General features: G+C 51.4%; 1 protein-coding gene across 3 annotated transcripts in view; it reads right to left on the bottom strand.

Moving 5' to 3' along the window:
- The window catches only part of PHKB (phosphorylase kinase regulatory subunit beta), a 124,895-nt gene that overhangs the window by 8,551 nt on the left and 97,350 nt on the right, over positions 1-18,994 (bottom strand). For 2 of the 3 annotated variants that reach the window (XM_066243154.1, XM_066243156.1), the window contains exons 19-26: positions 17,742-17,824; positions 17,467-17,557; positions 14,735-14,796; positions 14,488-14,650; positions 13,278-13,359; positions 11,534-11,591; positions 9,175-9,265; positions 6,189-6,391 (exon numbers count right to left, since the gene is read on the bottom strand). In XM_066243154.1, the coding sequence (XP_066099251.1) occupies positions 6,189-6,391; positions 9,175-9,265; positions 11,534-11,591; positions 13,278-13,359; positions 14,488-14,650; positions 14,735-14,796; positions 17,467-17,557; positions 17,742-17,824 (833 nt within the window). Of the gene's footprint in view, positions 1-6,188; positions 6,392-9,174; positions 9,266-10,366; positions 10,458-11,533; positions 11,592-13,277; positions 13,360-14,487; positions 14,651-14,734; positions 14,797-17,466; positions 17,558-17,741; positions 17,825-18,994 lie in introns of all 3 variants that reach the window. The other variant, XM_066243155.1, reaches the window with a different exon arrangement.

Here is an 18,994-nt window from a genome sequence, read left to right as displayed (position 1 = left end):
GCCGCTGGACAAGGCAAACTGAGCGTCCTGCTCGGGGGCTGGAGCCCCAGGACCCAGCCGCTCTCCCCTGATCTAACCACAGCGGATCAGGGGCTGGGGTGCTCCATCCCCCTCCCCTTATTCCACAAAGGGCTCTGAGGGGTCTCAGCCACGCTAACGGTCAGGGCTGGGACTCTGCCTCCTTCCTTTGCTGCACGAGCGAGCGGGGTCGCAGCCTGGCCCCGGCTGGGAAAGCCCCACACGCAGCTGCGAGGAGACAGGCCACGCCCGGGTCCCGGCTGGGTAAGCCTCACATGCAGCTGCGAGGAGACAGGCCACGCCCGGGTCCCGGCTGGGTAAGCCCCACACGCAGCTGTGAGGAGACAGGCCACGCCCGGGTCCCGGCTGGGAAAGCCCCACACGCAGCTGTGAGGAGACAGGCCACGCCCGGGTCCCGGCTGGGTAAGCCCCACACACAGCTGTGAGGAGACAGGCCACGCCCGGGTCCCGGTCGCGCGTGGAGGGTGCACAGGCAGCCTGCGCAGTGGAGACGCCGTGGCCCTCACGGCACCTGTCCTCGGGACTCTCCCCGGCAGTTGACTGACAGGCCCAGAGCAGAAAGTCGTTGATCGGGAGGTCTTTACAGTAATGGGCCTGTCAGGAACTTGATCTATCTCAACATAAAAGCCGGAGAACGAATCAATAAGGCAATAGCAAATCAAATCATTATTAGACTGGAATAGCATTGCTGTGAGCAGGTTAATTCTGCTCGCTGCCGTGCCCAACGGCAGGGAAGCTGAAGAAACAGCACCGGCAGGGTGGGCCTTGGAAGAAAGAGAGGAGAGCAGGGTGCTGCCGGCGTGGCAGGGGGGGATACGGGCACCTCCCCCACGCCCAGACCCTGACCGATGGGGCAGAGCAGAGACGGGTATGTATGTCACGGGGAGCGCTTGGCAGGGGTGATACGGGCACCTCCCCCACGCCCAGACCCTGACAGACGGGGCAGAGCAGAGGCGGGTATGTATGTCACAGGGAGCGCTTGGCAGGGGGTGATGCGGGCACATCCCCCACGCCCAGACCCTGACAGACGGGGCAGAGCAGAGGCGGGTATGTATGTCACAGGGAGCGCTTGGCAGGGGGTGATGCGGGCACATCCCCCTCGCCCAGACCCTGACAGACGGGGCAGAGCAGAGGCGGGTATGTATGTCATAGGGAGCGCTTGGCAGTGGGTGATGCGGGCACATCCCCCTCGCCCAAACCCTGACAGACGGGGCAGAGCAGAGACGGGTATGTATGTTACGAGGAGCGCTGCATGAGCGTCACCATGACGAAGAGGAATGCTGTCATCTCCCATGTCCACCCAGCCCGCGGACTTCGGCATGGCAGGAGGAACGTGGTGTTAAAAGCTGACCCAACTATCAATCTCTCTAATCATCATCAACAATTAGAACAGAGAAACAATAAGTTAGATATGAATGTGCCTGAAATGCTTTAATTAGCTTATAAGGAAGTTGAATTAAAAGAACGAATGTACTCTACAACCCTCCCCCTTCTGTTTTAAAATCGTGCGACAATCACCAGATACACAGAGGGGTGACTTAGGAGAGCAACAAGCTCAACATTTCATGAGGAATGTGACCTTCGAGGACTCCTGCCAATACATAACTTGCTCTCCAATCTTCAGCCAACGAAAACTGTCCAGGGGCCACCCAAAGGGAAACTGCAAAGAAATACGTGTGCAGTGGTCAGCGAACTAACACGCAAGGAAGCCATTCGCCCGAGGAGCTGAAGTCTGAGCAAACTCTGTTAAGGATCAAGAACATAAGATATGTGTTAAAAAAATATAAAAACGTAGGCCTTGGCCGGTTGGCTCAGCGGTAGAGCGTTGGCCTGGAGTGCGGGGGACCCGGGTTCAATTCCCGGCCAGGGCACACAGGAGAAGCGCCCATTTGCTCCTCCACCCACCCACCGCCTTCCTCTCTGTCTCTCTCTTCCCCTCCTGCAGCCGGGGCTCCATTGGAGCAAAGATGGCCCAGGCGCTGAGGATGGCTCCTTGGCCTCTGCCCCAGGCGCTAGAGTGGCTCTGGTCGCGGCAGAGCGACGCCCCGGAGGGGCAGAGCATCGCCCCCTGGTGGGCAGAGTGTCGCCCCTGGTGGGCGTGCCGGATGGATCCCGGTCGGGCGCATGCAGGAGTCTGTCTGACTGTCTCTCCCCGTTTCCAGCTTCAGAAAAATACAAAAAAAAAAAAAAAAAAAAATATATATATATATATATATATATATATATATATATATAAACGTCTTTTTCCTTTTCAGAGGGGCACTGTCATCAGCCCACAGAGAGCAAAGCTGCAACACAGGGTGCCCCTAGAAACAGGGTGCCAGAGCCTCTACTTCTTTCTCTAATGAGGACAGAGACATTCTCGCCCCCCGTTCTCTTAAATTCCCATCACCAGCTCAGAGCACACTCCCGGAACCAACCAGCTTACAGCCTGTGTATTAAGTAACCTATCACATTTCACTGAGCGTCTCCGGTGAGCTAAGCTCTGATAGAGACAGGATGCTGAGATTTAATCCCTATCTCCAGCCGATATGAGCTCCTTAAACAAATTACTCCTCATGAAACAAAATGAGATCTGTCTACCTCTGAAATATCCCCAGTGGCCAGAGCGGGAAAAACCAACCTTCCGAGCTGGGCGGGGACACTGTGAAGACTCACAATGGGAACACAATACCAGAGTTAATTCCAGGACGAGTTCTGGGACAAGGGATAATTAAAGTTGGGTGGCAAATTTCTTCATTAGCAAGTTTTCTGCTGTTGTTAAAAATGAAGTCACATGTTGCTGTCCTGACATTTTTATTTGGGGTAACACAGGTGAAGGAAAAAAACAACAACAAGGGTATTATTTCTCACGGAAGGCACTGAATGTAGAGAGAGCCAGATACAAAAAAAAGGAAGAAAACTATCTTTAGAATAAACTAAACACGCTTTATTACCATGGAGAGAAAAAAGCTTCAGGTCAGATTGAATTCAAAAGAAGAAAATCCCACTGGGTTTTTGAGGAAACATACATTAACCCAAAACCTAAAATGCTAAATCAGTTCTAAAGGAAAAACTACCAGAGGTGGAAAGAAAAAAAAAAAACAACCCAAACAACAAAACAAACCCCAATCGAACAAAAAATCACAGCACTGTAAGATCCCGGGGAACAGTTATCTCTGACTCTGAGGGTTTGCGAGACCTCGCGAGGACAAGGAGTGGCAGGAGGCTCTCCCGGACAGCGTGTGAGAGGGAGTGCGCTGGGGGAGGGCTATAACCCTCCCCTCTCAGTCGGCCTCCAAAGACGCCAGGGCGTGACAACAGAAGTGCTTTGCCAGCCTGTAAGGACACAAAGAATCACGTTTCTCTCACTTAGAGACGACCCATGCCAAGGGCCCGTCTCTGCGCCCTCGTATGTCCTGAGGGTTGGGGTTGAAGACACTAGAGCAGAGGGAGGGAAAAATCGAGGTGGGATTCAAAGTCCTGGTGACAGATTCAGAATACCTCTAAATGTTTGAGAGGAACGCCTTTCAGGAATAAAACTGAAGGCCAATGACTATGCAGGGCGAATTCACTACCTGGTCACCAGAGAGAAGAGATCAGGGATGGGAAGTTCACCTAAAATAAATGGTGATCGGGATCAGGCAAGCAGTCTGTAAAATACCTTCAACTAAATATTTTTAAATGAAACCAAAAAATATAACTTACAAAATAAGACATCTCTTAGAGAAAGTAACTGACACCGATTTTACGCATATTTTCATATAGTTTCGCACACAGACGTGACACGTGTATGTACAATATTGTCATTGTCCTTTTATAAAAAATCGAACAAAACACCAGCAACTTGTTTTTAATTCACTGGTCTTGGACACGTATGAACGTTGATACACAGATGTCCTCTAATCGCCTGCAATGGCTGCTTAGCATTTCACTCCGTGGCCGCCACGGTTTGTTTTAGCCACGTCCTGCTCATGGCTAGCTGGGCTGTTCCCAACGCTTCGCTATTCTAAACAATGTTGAAATGAAGACTGCTGTGAAATACGTGTAAATTCCTGTTGCAACCAGAGCCATTCTAGCACCTGATGCGGAGGTCATGGAGCCATCCTCAGCGCCCGGGCAAACCTTTCTCCAGTGGAGCCTTGGCTGCGGGAGGGGAAAAGAGAGACAGAGAGGAAGGAGAGGGGGAGGGGTGGAGAAGCAGATGGGCGCCTCTCCTGTGTGCCCTGGCCGGGAATCGAACCCGGGACTCCCGCATACCAGGCCGACACTCTACCACTGAGCCAACCGGCCAGGGCTGAAATATTTTTTATTTTTTATTTTTTATTTTTTTGAAATATTTTTTAAATGGCACAAACATGAAATATATATTTCTATTAAAAGATGGTCTCAGATTAGGTTAAAAATAAACACAGCACAAATCCTGAATATAAAATAATAAATCTATATAAAATGCAAAATGAACATTGAGGATAATAATAATGATGACAGGAAATTAAAAAAACAGGACAGGCAGTGAGATTAAAACATAATTCAATTGTTATATTTGTGCACTGTGACAGTCATTGTGGTTTTAGTTTTTAAAAGTCCTTAGCTCTCAGATACGCAGTGAGCTCCCGACAGACGACAGGACAGGATGTTTGGTGTGAATGTGCAGGGGAGTGTGGCGAGCTGGTGGGGGCGGCGGGTAGGACACGATGACCTCAGTAAGGCCAGGTGACAGCAGGGATACACAGGGCTTCACTGTACCGCTCCCTACATTTCTGCAGACGTCGGAAATTTGAAAAGTAATTTAAGAATCGAAAAGCCATCAATGACACAAAGGAAGACGTGATGATAAAAGGTATAAAGTAACAGGGACGAACAACAACAACACTTTAAAATGTATACGACAAAGCTGATAGACATGCAAGAAGAAATTGACAATTCCCTAAGCACGATGAGAAAAATTTAAGACTTTTATCAGCACTCCAGGATCAAGGAGAAAGGAAACAGATATTGACGATCCAGTCACACAGCCGTCAGGCTCACCCATAGCCACCGTACCTGGCCCGACAGAAACAACACGGTCCTCCCAGACCCTGAGGGGGACCTTCAACCACCACATGTCTGGTCTCTCTGTGTGCCCAGGTATCACCTGACTCTCTGACAATTAGAGCACATTGATGTGATACGTGTACTGTCAAAAATACATTTGAAAAAAAGAAAAGCAACGTGTATCCTTTACTGGGTTGTGATAGGCTTGTTAAACGACAGTCATTTCCTGTCACATAAAACAATGAGGCTGTTATGGAAGGGAGGCTGGGGAGGTGACACTCTGGGTGACAGAAGGGAAGCGGTTGTCAGGACTGGACTCTGGCTGGCCAAACACCGCTGCCCGGTCAGCCTGCCTTCCCCCCCCCCGCCCCTCCCACCCCCCCACCCACCCCCCGCCAAAACTCCCAGAAGATGCAAGATCGCCAGGGCCTAACGTTCCATTTCTTCTCCCAACAGAACTCTTGGGATCGGACGATTAAAAATTCAATGCTGGCAGAAAATGGGTACAGCGGAAAGGACCAAATGTTCACCTGAGTGTGTCCTCTGGACACCTAGCTTCACTGAAAGTCACTCTTCTCTTATGGCTGGCTCAGTTTATTGACAGGGATTTTTAAATTAATTATTTTTTTTCTTTTCTTTTTTTACAGAGACAGAGAGAGAATCACAGAGAGGGACAGATAGGGACAGACAGACAGGAAGGGAGAGAGATGAGAAGCATCAATTTTTCACTGTGGCACTTTAGTTGTTCATTGATTGCTTTCTCATATGTGCTCTAACCATGGGCCTTCAGCAGACCAAGTAACCCCTTGCTCGAGCCAGCGACCTTGGGTCCAAGCTGGTGAGCTTTGCTCAAACCAGATGAGCCCACGCTCAAGCTGGCGACCTCGGGGTCTTAAACCTGGGCCCTCCACATCTCAGTCCGACGCTCTATCCACTGCACCACTGCCTGGTCAGGCTATTGCCAGGGATTTTTATAAGAATTGTGCTTGGTGTTTCCCGCCCCATCCCGGGTACCCAGCACACCTGGGGCAGCGCCCCGCCCGCCAGCGGAGGCCTGGTGTGCGGTCTGCGGTCTGCGGGAGGATGGAGGATGGCTCCCATGCCCCTCCCTACGCACAGCGAGCTCGACTCACCCCACTCGTATCTTGAGCATGCCGCTGAACAGCTCGGGGCTGTTGGAGATCAGCCAGCCCACGTGGATGACCAGCTCCTGCTGGATGACTGCCTCCCTCTCGTCGTGGGTGTTGCACTTGTAATAGATGATGTTCTTAATCACTCTGGGGGACAGAGGGTTTGAGATCACCTCTTCTCCGTGCCCAAAGGCACCCAGGGTTACCTACGGGCAGCAGAATTTTATTATCAAAAACCTCCTGGCTACTAACAGATTAAATAAAATAAATAAAAGTAAATTCAGGGCTCTGGATGACTGGCAGGCTGAAATGACTACGTGAGCTGGGGAATCGGGGGGTCACCGCTCTTGCTTTTCATCAGGATGGATTTCAAGGCATGACTCCCACTGGGGTTCATGATGCTTCTCCGTCTGGGCAGGTGAGGGGCCCAGTTCGGGGAGCAGAGGTGAGTGGCTACAAGCAGGGAAGGAATATAAATAACGATGATTATTCAGAATAATGGAGCACCAGAATGTCCCCAGAGAGCCCGGAGCACGCCGGATGTCTCTACTGTGCTGTGCAGTCCACGGTGTTTAACGTTGGAGTCTCCCACTTCATGGTGTCTCATAAAGTATAAAGCTTTTTGCTCTTCAGCCACACCGTAGCCCTTTCAAGGTTAAGTACAAGGTTGCCCAGGTCCTGGCAGAGTGTCTGGTGCCTAGTGCGTCCTAAAATACCTGCTGGCATCTCTCACCGGCGGAGGGGCGTCTGCAGGCTGCCCACGGGCAGGGAACAAGGAAGCACAGAGGGGTTGGTGAAAATGCACAGCAGCAAGTGCTGCGCAGGCCTGGGGGGGCTTGGCCCCTTCCTCCTGTTCCCTCTCTCCCCCGCCCTCCATCGGCACACAGCACGGGGCCCTGTGTCTGCAGGGATGAGGGACAGAGCAGGACTTGGGGCCTTGTGCCCCAATTTTATTCCAGGTGAAATTGAGAACCGGTTTGTTACACAGTGAGTGGTGGCGACCAGTTAGTCTGAGTGTGATGACTCGTATAAGATGTCGGTGAGAGAGAGAAACAAACAGAAGGCCCATCGGGCCTCCAGGAGCAGCAGCCACTAAACCCTGTCTGCTGCCGAGCTCGCGGGGACCGGCCGGGAAGTGCTCTGTAGAGATATTCACTTCAGCTCTCAAGAATGAGCGAATGCCAGCTGCGGGTGGCCTGCTCTGCTCTCCCTTCTTCATTGCGAAGGGGTCCGATGCAGTCCCTGGAGTGGAGCTTTCGGCCGTCCGAGCTCTGTACAGGGCCGTTTCTCCGGGACACGTGCTGGCCTGGTGGGCAGTGGTCCAGCCCCAGCCTCAGGAGGGGCTGCGAGGCTTCCAGGATGTGGGGGGCACAGTCCCCGATCACAGGCTGCAGGCCACCTCTAGACGGCGTGCGGAGGGGACATCTCTCCCTGAGTGCCACGGGCCAGCGACCTCGAAGACCTCCAAAGCCCCTCCTGGGCGCGTCTGTGCTGAGGAACTTGTTTTCAGATTCGGGGCTGCAACCTGACACCCGAGGAGACAGCGGCCCGAAGCTCGCTCTCGCTGGGGAGTGCTCGGCCCAGGCGCAGTCCGAGCCCGGCTGGAGGAGCGACCACGGAGGGGTGCTCGGCCCAGGCGCAGTCCGAGCCCGGCTGGAGGAGCGACCACGGAGGGGTGCTCGGCCCAGGCGCAGTCCGAGCCCGGATGGAGGAGCGACCACGGAGGGGTGCTCGGCCCAGGCGGCAGTCCGAGCCCGGCTGGAGGAGCGACCACGGAGGGGTGCTCGGCCCAGGCGCAGTCCGAGCCCGGCTGGAGGAGCGACCACGGAGGGCTGGCCCCTTCCTGTTCCTTGGTCTGCTTACCTGACGGGTGTGTGTGTGTGTGTGTGTGTGTGTGTGTGTGTGTGAAAAGTCTATCTCTTAATAATTTGGGGAAAACAGAAAAGATAACATACGTGAAAAGCGATTTAGCTTCTTTTCAGGAGTTTTCTTATTACTACAATAATTTCTTCATTGTTATTGAATGTTATGGGATAAAATAACTAACTTGTTCTAACATTTCAAAAGCTGGCTATCAGGATGAAATCATTTCTATATATTATGATGAGTTAAGGTCCCTGGAACATGAGCAATGGGCTGATGTCATTCAGGAGAGTTAGAGCCTCACAATGTTAGAGGGAGGGGACTGCGCCCGGTTAACTCTCAGGAAGACACAACACGACACACACATCCCCAAAGGAGAGAAAGGAAGCCAACAAGGTTCATTCCAGCCAGCGGACGGCCAGGTGGTCAGAGGGCAGAGGAAACAGGACAGAGCTGAGCAGCCACGCCCCACTGTTAGTCCCGCATGCACAAGCTCCCTCCCGCCAGCACTGACCGGGCCCCATGGGCCACAGCCAGCAGGGCACACTGGGCAGTGCCCCCGGGGCGGGGCCCACAGCCTGCCATCGGGTGAGAGCCCCAGGGAGGCTGTGAGAAGGGTCTCTGGCCCTGTACTACCCGAGAGGGCTGCTAATGGGGGTGGTTCTGGGTGCAGCAGATGACAGGGCTGGCCTGGGGGGAGGGGAGAAGTGGCCCAGAGGGTTAAGGTCCCGGGGAGGGAGTCAGTGCATTCCTAAGAGGAGAACCCACAGGAAGGGGCAGGGAAATGTGCCCTTCCTAGTCGCCTGTCTGCCCCACCTGTCCCAAACCCATCTGCAGTGTTTAGTGGCCGTCCCATTTCCGGGGTCAGTGCCCTCAGGGGTCTCGAGTTAACCCGGGCTGAAATGACAGCTCCGAGGTGCAGCGAGGAGCAGGGACGCTGTGTAGTCACTGCACCTCTGGGACGAGATTCGCTTGGGGGAAAGACCCTCTGGTGGACATGCCCAAGCTCCTGCGAACGGGGTGGTGGGGGCCTACGACACGGAGGTTGTCGGGGTAGAAAGCGAGGGTCCTACCCAGGAGCCGCTGTGACTGTGACCGAGTGGGAGTCTGAGAACCGGATACTCACCTGCTTGCCCTGCACTAAGACATTAGTAATGGACGGGGCCAGGCTGTCCACTACTTTATTTAAAAGACTTGCTGCGTGGCGCACCACCGACCTGGGGGCAAGAAAAGAGCAGGCCAGAGGTTCACAAATCCAGCAGGTGACTTGGGAATGGGGCCCCAAAAGGGGGTAATTAGAAACGGGCACAATTAGGTCCTCGCATAATAATCGGGAGGAAACACCAAGCCCAAGACACTGGACCTAACAGCCGACATTTCCCAGACTGCAGGACCGAGCCTCCGGGGTGGGGGAGGGACCCCCATCCTCACCAGGGCGTCGTCTGCACCAGTATCGGTTTAACTAAGAAAGATGGGAGCCGATGTTCCGCTGGTGGGAGCGGGGGAGGGGAGGGCCTCGGGGACGATTCTGACTTCGCGTTAAGAATTCATGCCTGAACCTGCGTGTGGTCTGTTCCTGGTGCAGGCCGGCTATTCCCAGTGCAGGCCGGCTATTCCCAGTGCAGGCCGGCTATTCCCAGTGCAGGCCGGCTATTCCCAGTGCAGGCCGGCTATTCCCAGTGCAGGCCGGCTATTCCTAGTGCAGGCCGGCTATTCCTAGTGCAGGCCGGCTATTCCCAGTGCAGGCCGTCTATTCCCAGAACCCAGTTGGGTCCTGTCGCTTTTGTGGCCAGGTCCTCGGGTTCCCGGACTCAGCTTGGGACTCGGGTTTAGGAATTGATACAATGACAGCTAGCTTTTTATTTCCCCTGGATAAAGCCAGAATGTTGGAGGAAGGAACTCACGCTGCTATTTTTACATTTCTGAAAAAATCTAAGACTGTGAGAACAGATTTATTTTTTAAGCACAGCGCATGCAGTATGTAAGACTCTCTTTTTCTCTCTCTCTCTCTCTCTCTCTCTCAAAAGTAAAAAAGCACGGGCAACTTTTCGACGAAAAAATAAAATCAAAATGTAGGTTTAAAACTGCTCTCCTTGCATTTCAGGATATTCATGAAAGCCAAACGATAAAAAGCATTCATACTCCTTAATCTCCATACAGATGGAATAGTGAAAATCCAGTCAGTAACTGATGAAGTTAGTGAAACAGACACTGCCTAGTTTCAGACAGGCCTCTGCCCACACACGACCAGACCCTCCAGATGCAAGGGAGCGCACTCGTTCCAAGCAGCTGAGCGCCGGCACGCCCTGTGCGGGTACCTGTCTCCCGTGAACCAGTAAGGTCGTGACGTGCGGGGCTATGGAGGAAGAGAACTTCTGGGTAAATGCAGCCCCGTAGCGAACCGCCAACCTGGGCGTGTCGGCGAAGCCATAGAAGGGAAAACACAGTAAATAAAACTCCAGGAATTTGTTCTCTTAAACATAACAGTCAGCCCTGTCCCTGTTTGCTGGTATGATTTATCTAAAAGGCAAGTATCATACGTAAAGCAAAAACAGCTTTGCTTAGCCAAAAAGAAGATTATGGACCACATTGGATCCTGACGGGCCTGTTAGGCAGTCTCCATGAGCTTGCACGCCTCACTGTGCTGGGATTTTGCAGTGAAACTCTGAGCTCTAACTGCGGGATTCTTACATCAATTCTTCTGGGTTGGAAAGGAATATTTAGTATAATCATAGCATTGGAATACTGGAAGGATTGTTTTATCAATATTCTTATTTAAGAGATTAGAAACCCGAGGCTCACTCAGGTTAAGGGAGTTCCTTACATGTCTTGAGACTTTTATTTTTTTCTATTGGAAAATAATGGGTCTTCTAAAAGTAACCCTATACTCTTACTTTCAAAATGTTAGATTCTCTAGTAAGACAGTTAGAATTGCTTCAAAATGTAGAGAGCCATGCATTTCCGCATGCTGCCCTGCTGTGAATTTAAACTGGTGTATTTCAACTCACCTAATTTTTGTTCCAACCCCTGGGAAGAGACTAACTACCTCTGCAGCACGTACCGGTGATTTTCCACGAGGCAACTGCAATGGCTGGGATTTATGAGATCCAAGTGGGGAGAAAACGCACTTCTAACTACATCATTGGTGCTCATGATTAAACGAGCCACTGGCCTCTCCTCCCGGCCTTCCACGACTGCAGAAAACCCCCACTAGAACCTGAGGTACCTTGCTGGGACCCCGCAGAGGCAAGGTCTACATCAGCACGACATTCCAGGGAACAGCCACCCGCTCTATTCCTACGGCGGTCTTTATTCCCAGACACTTTTGTAATATCTCAGCCACGACATCATGGAATGTAGACAGAGCCAGGGAGTTGGGAAGTATCAATAAAAACACCCATCTTTAAGATTGGTCCATTATCTTCAGGCTGCTGAACAGGGCAACACAAACGATAAGGGACGATGACAAGGACGCGTATACAAACCAAAGCTTCTTGCTGCCGGCTTTCCTGTAGACCCTCTCGATGTGATCGGAAACGGTACCTAGACATCGGACGAGAGTCTTTGTTGAAAAGAGCTCTCCATGAAATGCATAACGTTTATTCTCCTTAAAAAAAAAATCAAATCACTCTTGAATTGTCATTTTGTTCCACTAGAGTTGGTACATCCACTCCCATGAATGTTCTGAACTATTTAGATCTGTAACCCAAATACACAGTGCATCTGTTCCTACCCTTGTTGCTGCTTAGTTTGAGCGTTATGATTTTAGTATTTTATTTCTTGAAATTTACTGTTTTCTTAATTAGTATGCAATCTAAGTTTTTAACTAATAAAAATAAGTTATTTTAGTGTACTATAGAAAACAAAACAAAATAAAACCCCAGAATATAGCCAGTTGAGCAAATGCTGCAGACTAAGAACATGGACAGCCCTTCCCTTGTTGGTTCAACAAAACTCGACGGAGACAGCTCTGAGCGTGATCTCTCTGACACGCGCTGTCGCACAGACACACGCGTCACTGTCCGGCGCCCGCTCCCCCACGGTGTGGCCTCGTGACTGGTCGGTCAGTAACCCAGCCACGGGACAGGGCAGAACATCAAAAAGGAAGCAAGGGCCAAGAGTAAGATCTTCATTTTACCCTGAACTTCTTTTTATAGCTTTATAACAGATTGGATAAAATTATATTCTGATTCTACACAGGCTTGCGGTTTCCAATATAGCATTAGGTTTTACAGATTTAAAACATTTCAAGTCTTTCAAATATCTAAGTAAAAGATGAGCATTCCTTCCAAGTTTACAAAAAAAAAATGGTGTAGAAAATGATTCCCTCGGCATTTTTATTACCCACTATTTTACGTGACTCTTCTCTTTCAAAGCACTACTCAAATACTCATCCCGGAATCTGGGTTCCTAAGGAAGCGCCTTGCTTTTTCTTGAACTCTTTTTGTTGTAAAAGTACGAATTTCAATAAATGTACACAATATAATTGGGATTCTGCTTATACTTAAGAGTTTCGAGACTAACTAGAAAGGAGGGATTCTGTTTGAAATTTGCTGAAAGTTCTTCTGTCTTGAATTAGTCAAATTAAGATGATTCACTTCGCATGTGCAGTAGACTCAAGGTTATCTGTCAGCCACAGTAATGCAAACACTAAGTGGGACCTTATGTGAGTGGCACTTATGTGTAGTTCACTCCAGAACTATACATCTTATTAACTACACTGACGTCTGACACACCGACTCAGTTTCCAATTCTAACCCCATCTACACGACCCCCTGGACAGGGGACTTGCAGAGGAGCCCAAAGCTTTGAGTAGCTGGACAGGAAGTCCTTGAAGCGTACTCTACACACGTCATTCTGCACTAGCAATGCCGGAAGCGGACCATGATGGACGATTCAGAGATTCAACATATGAACGTGCATTTCGGGGATAGCTGGGTTTCGCCGTGAGTGCAGAGCGCACGTGGGCAGGAGCAGGAAGGCTTTATTTCTGTTCACAGCCTGCAGAGCGCAGGGCTGTTACGTGCCGTGCTCCACTCCGTGTGGCTGCTGCAGACCCTGGGGCCGCGGACTTTGACAGCTATCACGATTCAATGTTGCTCTTGAAAACATACAGAGAGCAAAACTGGGAACAGAAACTGTCCATAAACAACACTGCGCCTATTTGGTGCTTGTGCAGCGACACAGCAGTCTCATTGTTCCGGAATGTTCTCAGACAGGCACGCTTACCTTCCTGTGTGATGAAGTTGGGGCCTTCCCTCTTGAGTAGTATGCCCAGCAGGATGATCTGGCCGGCCAGGCTGCTGCAGTCCTGAGAAAACAGATCTCTGTGAGCGGCCGGAGTGCAATGGGTACAGATGTGGCCACAGGGGGTGACTGACCGTGCGACCACATGATGCAGAGAGGAAGCATTCCATTCTGCTGCGACGGAAATGGGGGACGAGGAAATGTCACCGTTAGCCTACAAGCATGAGATGACATCATGCAACTGTTTCTCTTAGATTCTTAGAGACAGATGGTAGACAAGCTGGCTCCCTGGGGTACTAGGATTCAATCCTCACGTTTTCCGGGAAAGAAGATCAGCAGTGGAGAGAAAACACGCTATCCACAGGCACTAGCACTGACTCTGCCTCCCTGAGAGACGGGCCCACCGGCTGACCCTGCCTCCCTGATCTCACTCACCCCTAAGTGGGAGACCGTGCTACTCTGAAGATGCTGTAAAGAGGGGATGGAGCGGGGGGGGGGGGGGGCACGGGCTGTGTGCTTTGGGTCTAGCGCATCACGTCCCACCGACACAGATCTATGGATAGCGCTGATCGACACAGGGCAGGTGCTGCCCGGCAGGGTTCCCTTTCAGCCTCCACGCTCAGAGTTTTACAGCCTAGTGAGATGTCACAGTATCTGCAGTTCTAACATTGTAAGTTCATTTCCTTGGATAAGAGCTACTCTCTAACCCCACCCACCCCCTTTTAGAATGCAAATAACCTTAGGGATGGCAAAACTTTAGGTTGCTGACAATACTCATATGGGTGTAATGGTAGGGCCGCTTTCCTCAGTGACCAGAGAGACTTAAAGCGAGCTATAGACCTGGATGCTGGGCAGGAGAGGTCAGGAGTCAGGGGAGAGGGCACCGGGGACAGACTTGTGACCCCAAAGGCAACGACCCCTGACATCACTTCTTCAGTGGCCCCCACAATCTTCTCATCCCCAACACCACCCACGTCATCCCCACTCCTTAGGCGTCTCTAAGACATTCCCGCTAACTTAGACCCGGAGAGCAACCTCTCGCTGCTGCCCTGGGTACAGACGGGCCTTCTACGCCAGGTTAGCTGCCACCTTTCCTAAGCGGACAAGTTAGAAACGCGATCTGACCCCAGGACTTCCTCCGTGCCAGCCTGGCCGTGGCCTGGGGATAGGGGGCGGCGTGCTCCTCACGCACCTGCAGCTTCTGCAGGATCTCGTGGTTGGGCCTGTTCTTCCACTCGGCGACGCTGACGTCCGGCTGCTGCTCCAGCTCGGCAGTGGTGGACGTGCTGCTCTGGCGTTTCACTTTCGAGTGTTTGGGGAGCTCTAGTTCCTCGAAACTCTTAAATTCTGGAAGCCTAGAAACCAGAAGCAAACACTTCAGCTTTCCTGCACAGCTAATGTAACCTACAGAGACACAGTAACAACCCACAGGGACTTACTCCTCCGTGTCACTGATTCGTAGGAAGTCAAGCTGCTCCACCACAGCTCCGGATATGAGGGTCTGAAACGGGATGAACAAGGTGGCCAACTCTCAGATTCATCGAGCCAGACCCTTATGAACTGCACACACACTGTACGCTAAGTATGGTGATACTTAAAAAAAAAGTTTGCCCTGGCCAGTTGGCTCAGTGGTAGGGTGTCGGCCCGGCGTGTGGAAGTCCCAGGTCCGATTCCCAGCCAGGGCACACAGGAGAAGCGCCCATCTGCTTCTCCACCCTTCCCCCTCTCCTTCCTTTCTGTCTCTCTCTTCCCCTCCCGCAGCCAAGGCTCCATTGGAGCAAAGTTGGCCCAGGCATTGAGGATGGCTCCATGGCTTCCACCTCAAGCAGTAGAATGGCTCTAGTTGCAACAGAGCAACACCCCAGATGGGCAGAGCATCACCCCCTGGGGGCATGCCGGGTGGATCCCAGTTGGGTGCATACGAGAGTCTGTCTCTCTGCCTCCCCACTTCTCACTTCAGAAAAATACAAAATAAGCAAAAAAATAAATAAAGTTCACCTAAAACATATATAACTTTTAAGGAATTTCTGAAACAGGAAGTCTAAATTCAGACAGCCCTGCACATACAAGACCCCCTGAAGTAAAACAAGGACACCGAGCTACAAGCTCACGGGTCATAGTACATGAGGAAGTCCACATGTGCTGTGCTGTGCTGTGCTTTCTCTCTGTTCTTAGAACTGCGGTTATTTTTAAGCTGACGTAAAACTCATGACCTATTAAAATGTTTAAAAATATGTATGTCGAAATGAAAAGACAACATGAGACTCTAAAATAGTTTTTAGGAAAAGATGAGGTGAAGTTGGCAAGTCCAGCTCACAGACAGAGAGCGCACAGACAGACAGCACACAACAGAGAGCACACAGACAGCACACAGACAGACAGCACACAGACAGACAGCACACAGACAGAGAGCACACAGACAGACAGCGCACAGACAGCACACAGACAGACAGCGCACAGACAGCACACAGACAGACAGCGCACAGACAGCGCACAGACAGACAGCGCACAGACAGCACACAGACAGACAGCGCACAGACAGACAGCACACAGACAGCACACAGACAGAGAGCACACAGACAGACAGCGCACAGACAGACAGCACACAGACAGCACACAGACAGAGAGCACACAGACAGACAGCGCACAGACAGACAGCGCACAGACAGCGCACAGACAGACAGCACACAGACAGACAGCGCACAGACAGCACACAGACAGACAGCGCACAGACAGACAGCGCACAGACAGACAGCGCACAGACAGACAGCGCACAGACAGCGCACAGACAGCGCACAGACAGACAGCACACAACAGAGAGCACACAGACAGACAGCGCATAGACAGAGAGCACACAGACAGACAGCACACAGACAGACAGCACACAGACAGACAGCACACAACAGAGAGCACACAGACAGAGAGCACACAGACAGACAGCACACAGACAACCGGACGGACCGGTGCTCACTCTGTGTGAGAGGGGATGTCACTGGAGGCTCACCGAGTGGGATGTGACCTAACTGCCCAGGGCCAGGCACTAGGAAGAGGGTAACTGCCCTGCGGCCCACGGGGATTTAGGGGAGGACTGTACGCTCCAGGTGAGAGAGGGAGGGAGGTGGTTAGACTCTGGGTGTCAGCGGAGAGTAGAGAGAACCAACTTGACAATGAACTGTAATGTGGGTACGGAGAGTCGAGAATTCATTAATTCACAAAGCTGATAACTAATACTGAAAACATAAGAGAATTAATTTTGATTTAATATTTTCTATTTTTATGAGCCTACCCATCCTAATTTAGCCCACAGAATAAATGTTTAATCAGAGTTAATAAGCAAATGCTGAATCCCACTAATAGTCTCTAGAGCTTTTAATAAAACAGTTCAGTTGGTTGCTTAGGCTCCTGAATTAGTTTTATAAAAAAAAAACAAAAACCCAACATCATACTTATAATTAATTTGCTAGGCATTAATACCTTAGTGTTGTTGGTAATCAAATAAACATTGTTAGATATGTGTCAGATACAACGTTACACTCAACAAGGCGTTCTGTGCTGAGCTGCCCCGTGATACCATCCTGGGTCCTGCCTGACTCCACCCGTGACCGGCCTCCGTCCCAGCCTCCAGCAACCCCACTGCCGGCAGGGCCCTTAGGCTCCCCAGCTGGAGCGAGTGCCGTGAGGCCCGTGGGGGGTGCCGGGGTGGAGGGGCCGGGAGGGAGCGGAGCCCCCGGGATGCACAAGCCGAGCGGGAAGAGCCTGAACTCAAATTCAAAAGGAACTCCCGGGGCCATTTCCACTTCCTGTACTAAAGAGAAGACAAAGACTGGGGGGGGGGGGGGGCGGTGAGTGAGGGGCTGTTGTTTAAGGGTGTAGAGTTTCACGAGCCACAGGCCCAAGATTCCACAGCAGGGCCCGTCACCACCCTGGACCCCCGCTCCCTCAAATGCAACAGTGAGGTTAGAGGTGAGCCTCCACAGTCTAAAGTTCTGGCCGGAATCCCTGCCACTGCTCAAGCCTCAGACTGGCAGGACCAGGTAAACCGGGGGTGACAACAGGAACAGGAAGGCCTTACGATGAAGAGCCTTGAACAGAGCATACACTGAGAAACGCCACCGTGCCCAGACTGGATAACCGTCCTGACAACCGAGGCCCACGGCGGTTCTGACGCTACCTGCAGACGATCCACGTGCACTTTGACTCCGCCAACCACGCCTTTCTTAAAAGCTGCCAGCATGTCCAGTATGGGGTTGAACCGGCTGCCTCTAAAAATACAAACAGGTGGACAGAAAACGTGCAGATTAACACCAGAATGAGAAACACGTCCCCTATTACCAAGTGCCCTCTACGTGTGCAGAGCGCTCTGCCGGCCCGAGCGGGGGCCCAGTTCCAGAGGGCTCCACGCTGCCGGCCCTGGGCCCCGCCCACCGCTTCTCCTCATCTACCGACCTGATATTGTCTTCCCGGATGAGAACGAGGAACAGGGGGCGCCCGTGCATTTTCCAGTACTGCTTAATGAACTGCAGCGCGTTCTGTCGACAGAAGAACGAGGGGGGGTGAACGGGGTAGTGTCCACGCTGGTCTGTGTGCTGGACTGTCAGTGTCGACGAGCCAGCATGACTCAGAGTCAGGCCCGGATAACACGGGCTCCCCAGGGCTAGACATTCGGGTGCGCACATGTATACACACAGGAGCTTGTACTAGCTAAGCGAGGAACCGCTTTGGTTTTCAACTTTGTGTTTGAAAATACTTAGAGTGCCCATGAGTTAAGGATGCTGTGTGTGTGTGTGTGTGTGCGCGCGCGTGTGTGTATGTGTATGTGTGTGTGTATGTGCGTGTGTGTATGTGTGTGTGCGCGCGTGTATGTGTGTGTTGTGTGTATGTGTATGTGTGTGTTGTGTGTATGTGTGTATGTGTTGTGTGTATGTGTGTTGTGTGTATGTGTTGTGTGTGTGTTGTGTGTGTATGTGTGTGTATGTGTTGTGTGTATGTGTGTATGTATGTGTGTATGTGTGTGTTGTATGTATGTGTGTATGTGTGTATGTGTTGTGTGTGTGTGTTGTGTGTATGTGTTGTGTGTATGTGTGTGTTTATGTGTGTATGTGTGTGTATGTGTGTGTGTGTGTGTGTGTGTGTGTGTGTCCTAACAAACTCAGTTTCAGGACAGTCCCAGGGAGGAACAGCCAACCCAGGGTTACCATCCAGAAGATGGGTCCTCACACTATGTTACTGTATGAAATGTTTTATGTGACGGGAGGTAGGAGAGGCGGGACTGAATCTGTACCGAGACCTTCAGAAACGTCCGAGTTCTTTCTTTGACTCAATTTCCGTTGGCATCGTCCTCAGACCAAACACACACCTCACACTTCCCCACGTGCCTGGCTCTGTTCTCAGAGCTCTCTGTATGTATCAGCTCCTTTAGTGCCCACAACAGCTCTCTTCTCACTCAGTTATAACAATGAGCTCACAGAGGCACAGAGGAGCTAAGTGACGTGTCCAAGGTCACCCGACTGTCACACTGTGGGGCCAGCATTTTACAGACGCAGCCTGGCCCGGCGGCGTGCTCTGCCTGCTCAGCCTCGCTGTGGTGGAAATGGAAGAGGGAGGGTGGACACTTAGCTATCTGGGTGGCAGGAGTTAGCTGAGGTTTTACTGGAGATTCTTCATTAAAAAGCAAAAAAAAAAAAGAATTATTTTGTGCC

This window comes from Saccopteryx bilineata, chromosome 9, assembly GCF_036850765.1.
Source record: "Saccopteryx bilineata isolate mSacBil1 chromosome 9, mSacBil1_pri_phased_curated, whole genome shotgun sequence".
Classification (NCBI taxonomy): domain Eukaryota; kingdom Metazoa; phylum Chordata; class Mammalia; order Chiroptera; family Emballonuridae; genus Saccopteryx; species Saccopteryx bilineata.
The sequence above is the reverse complement of the archived record's forward strand: the minus strand, read 5'-3'. Positions and strand labels throughout refer to the sequence as shown.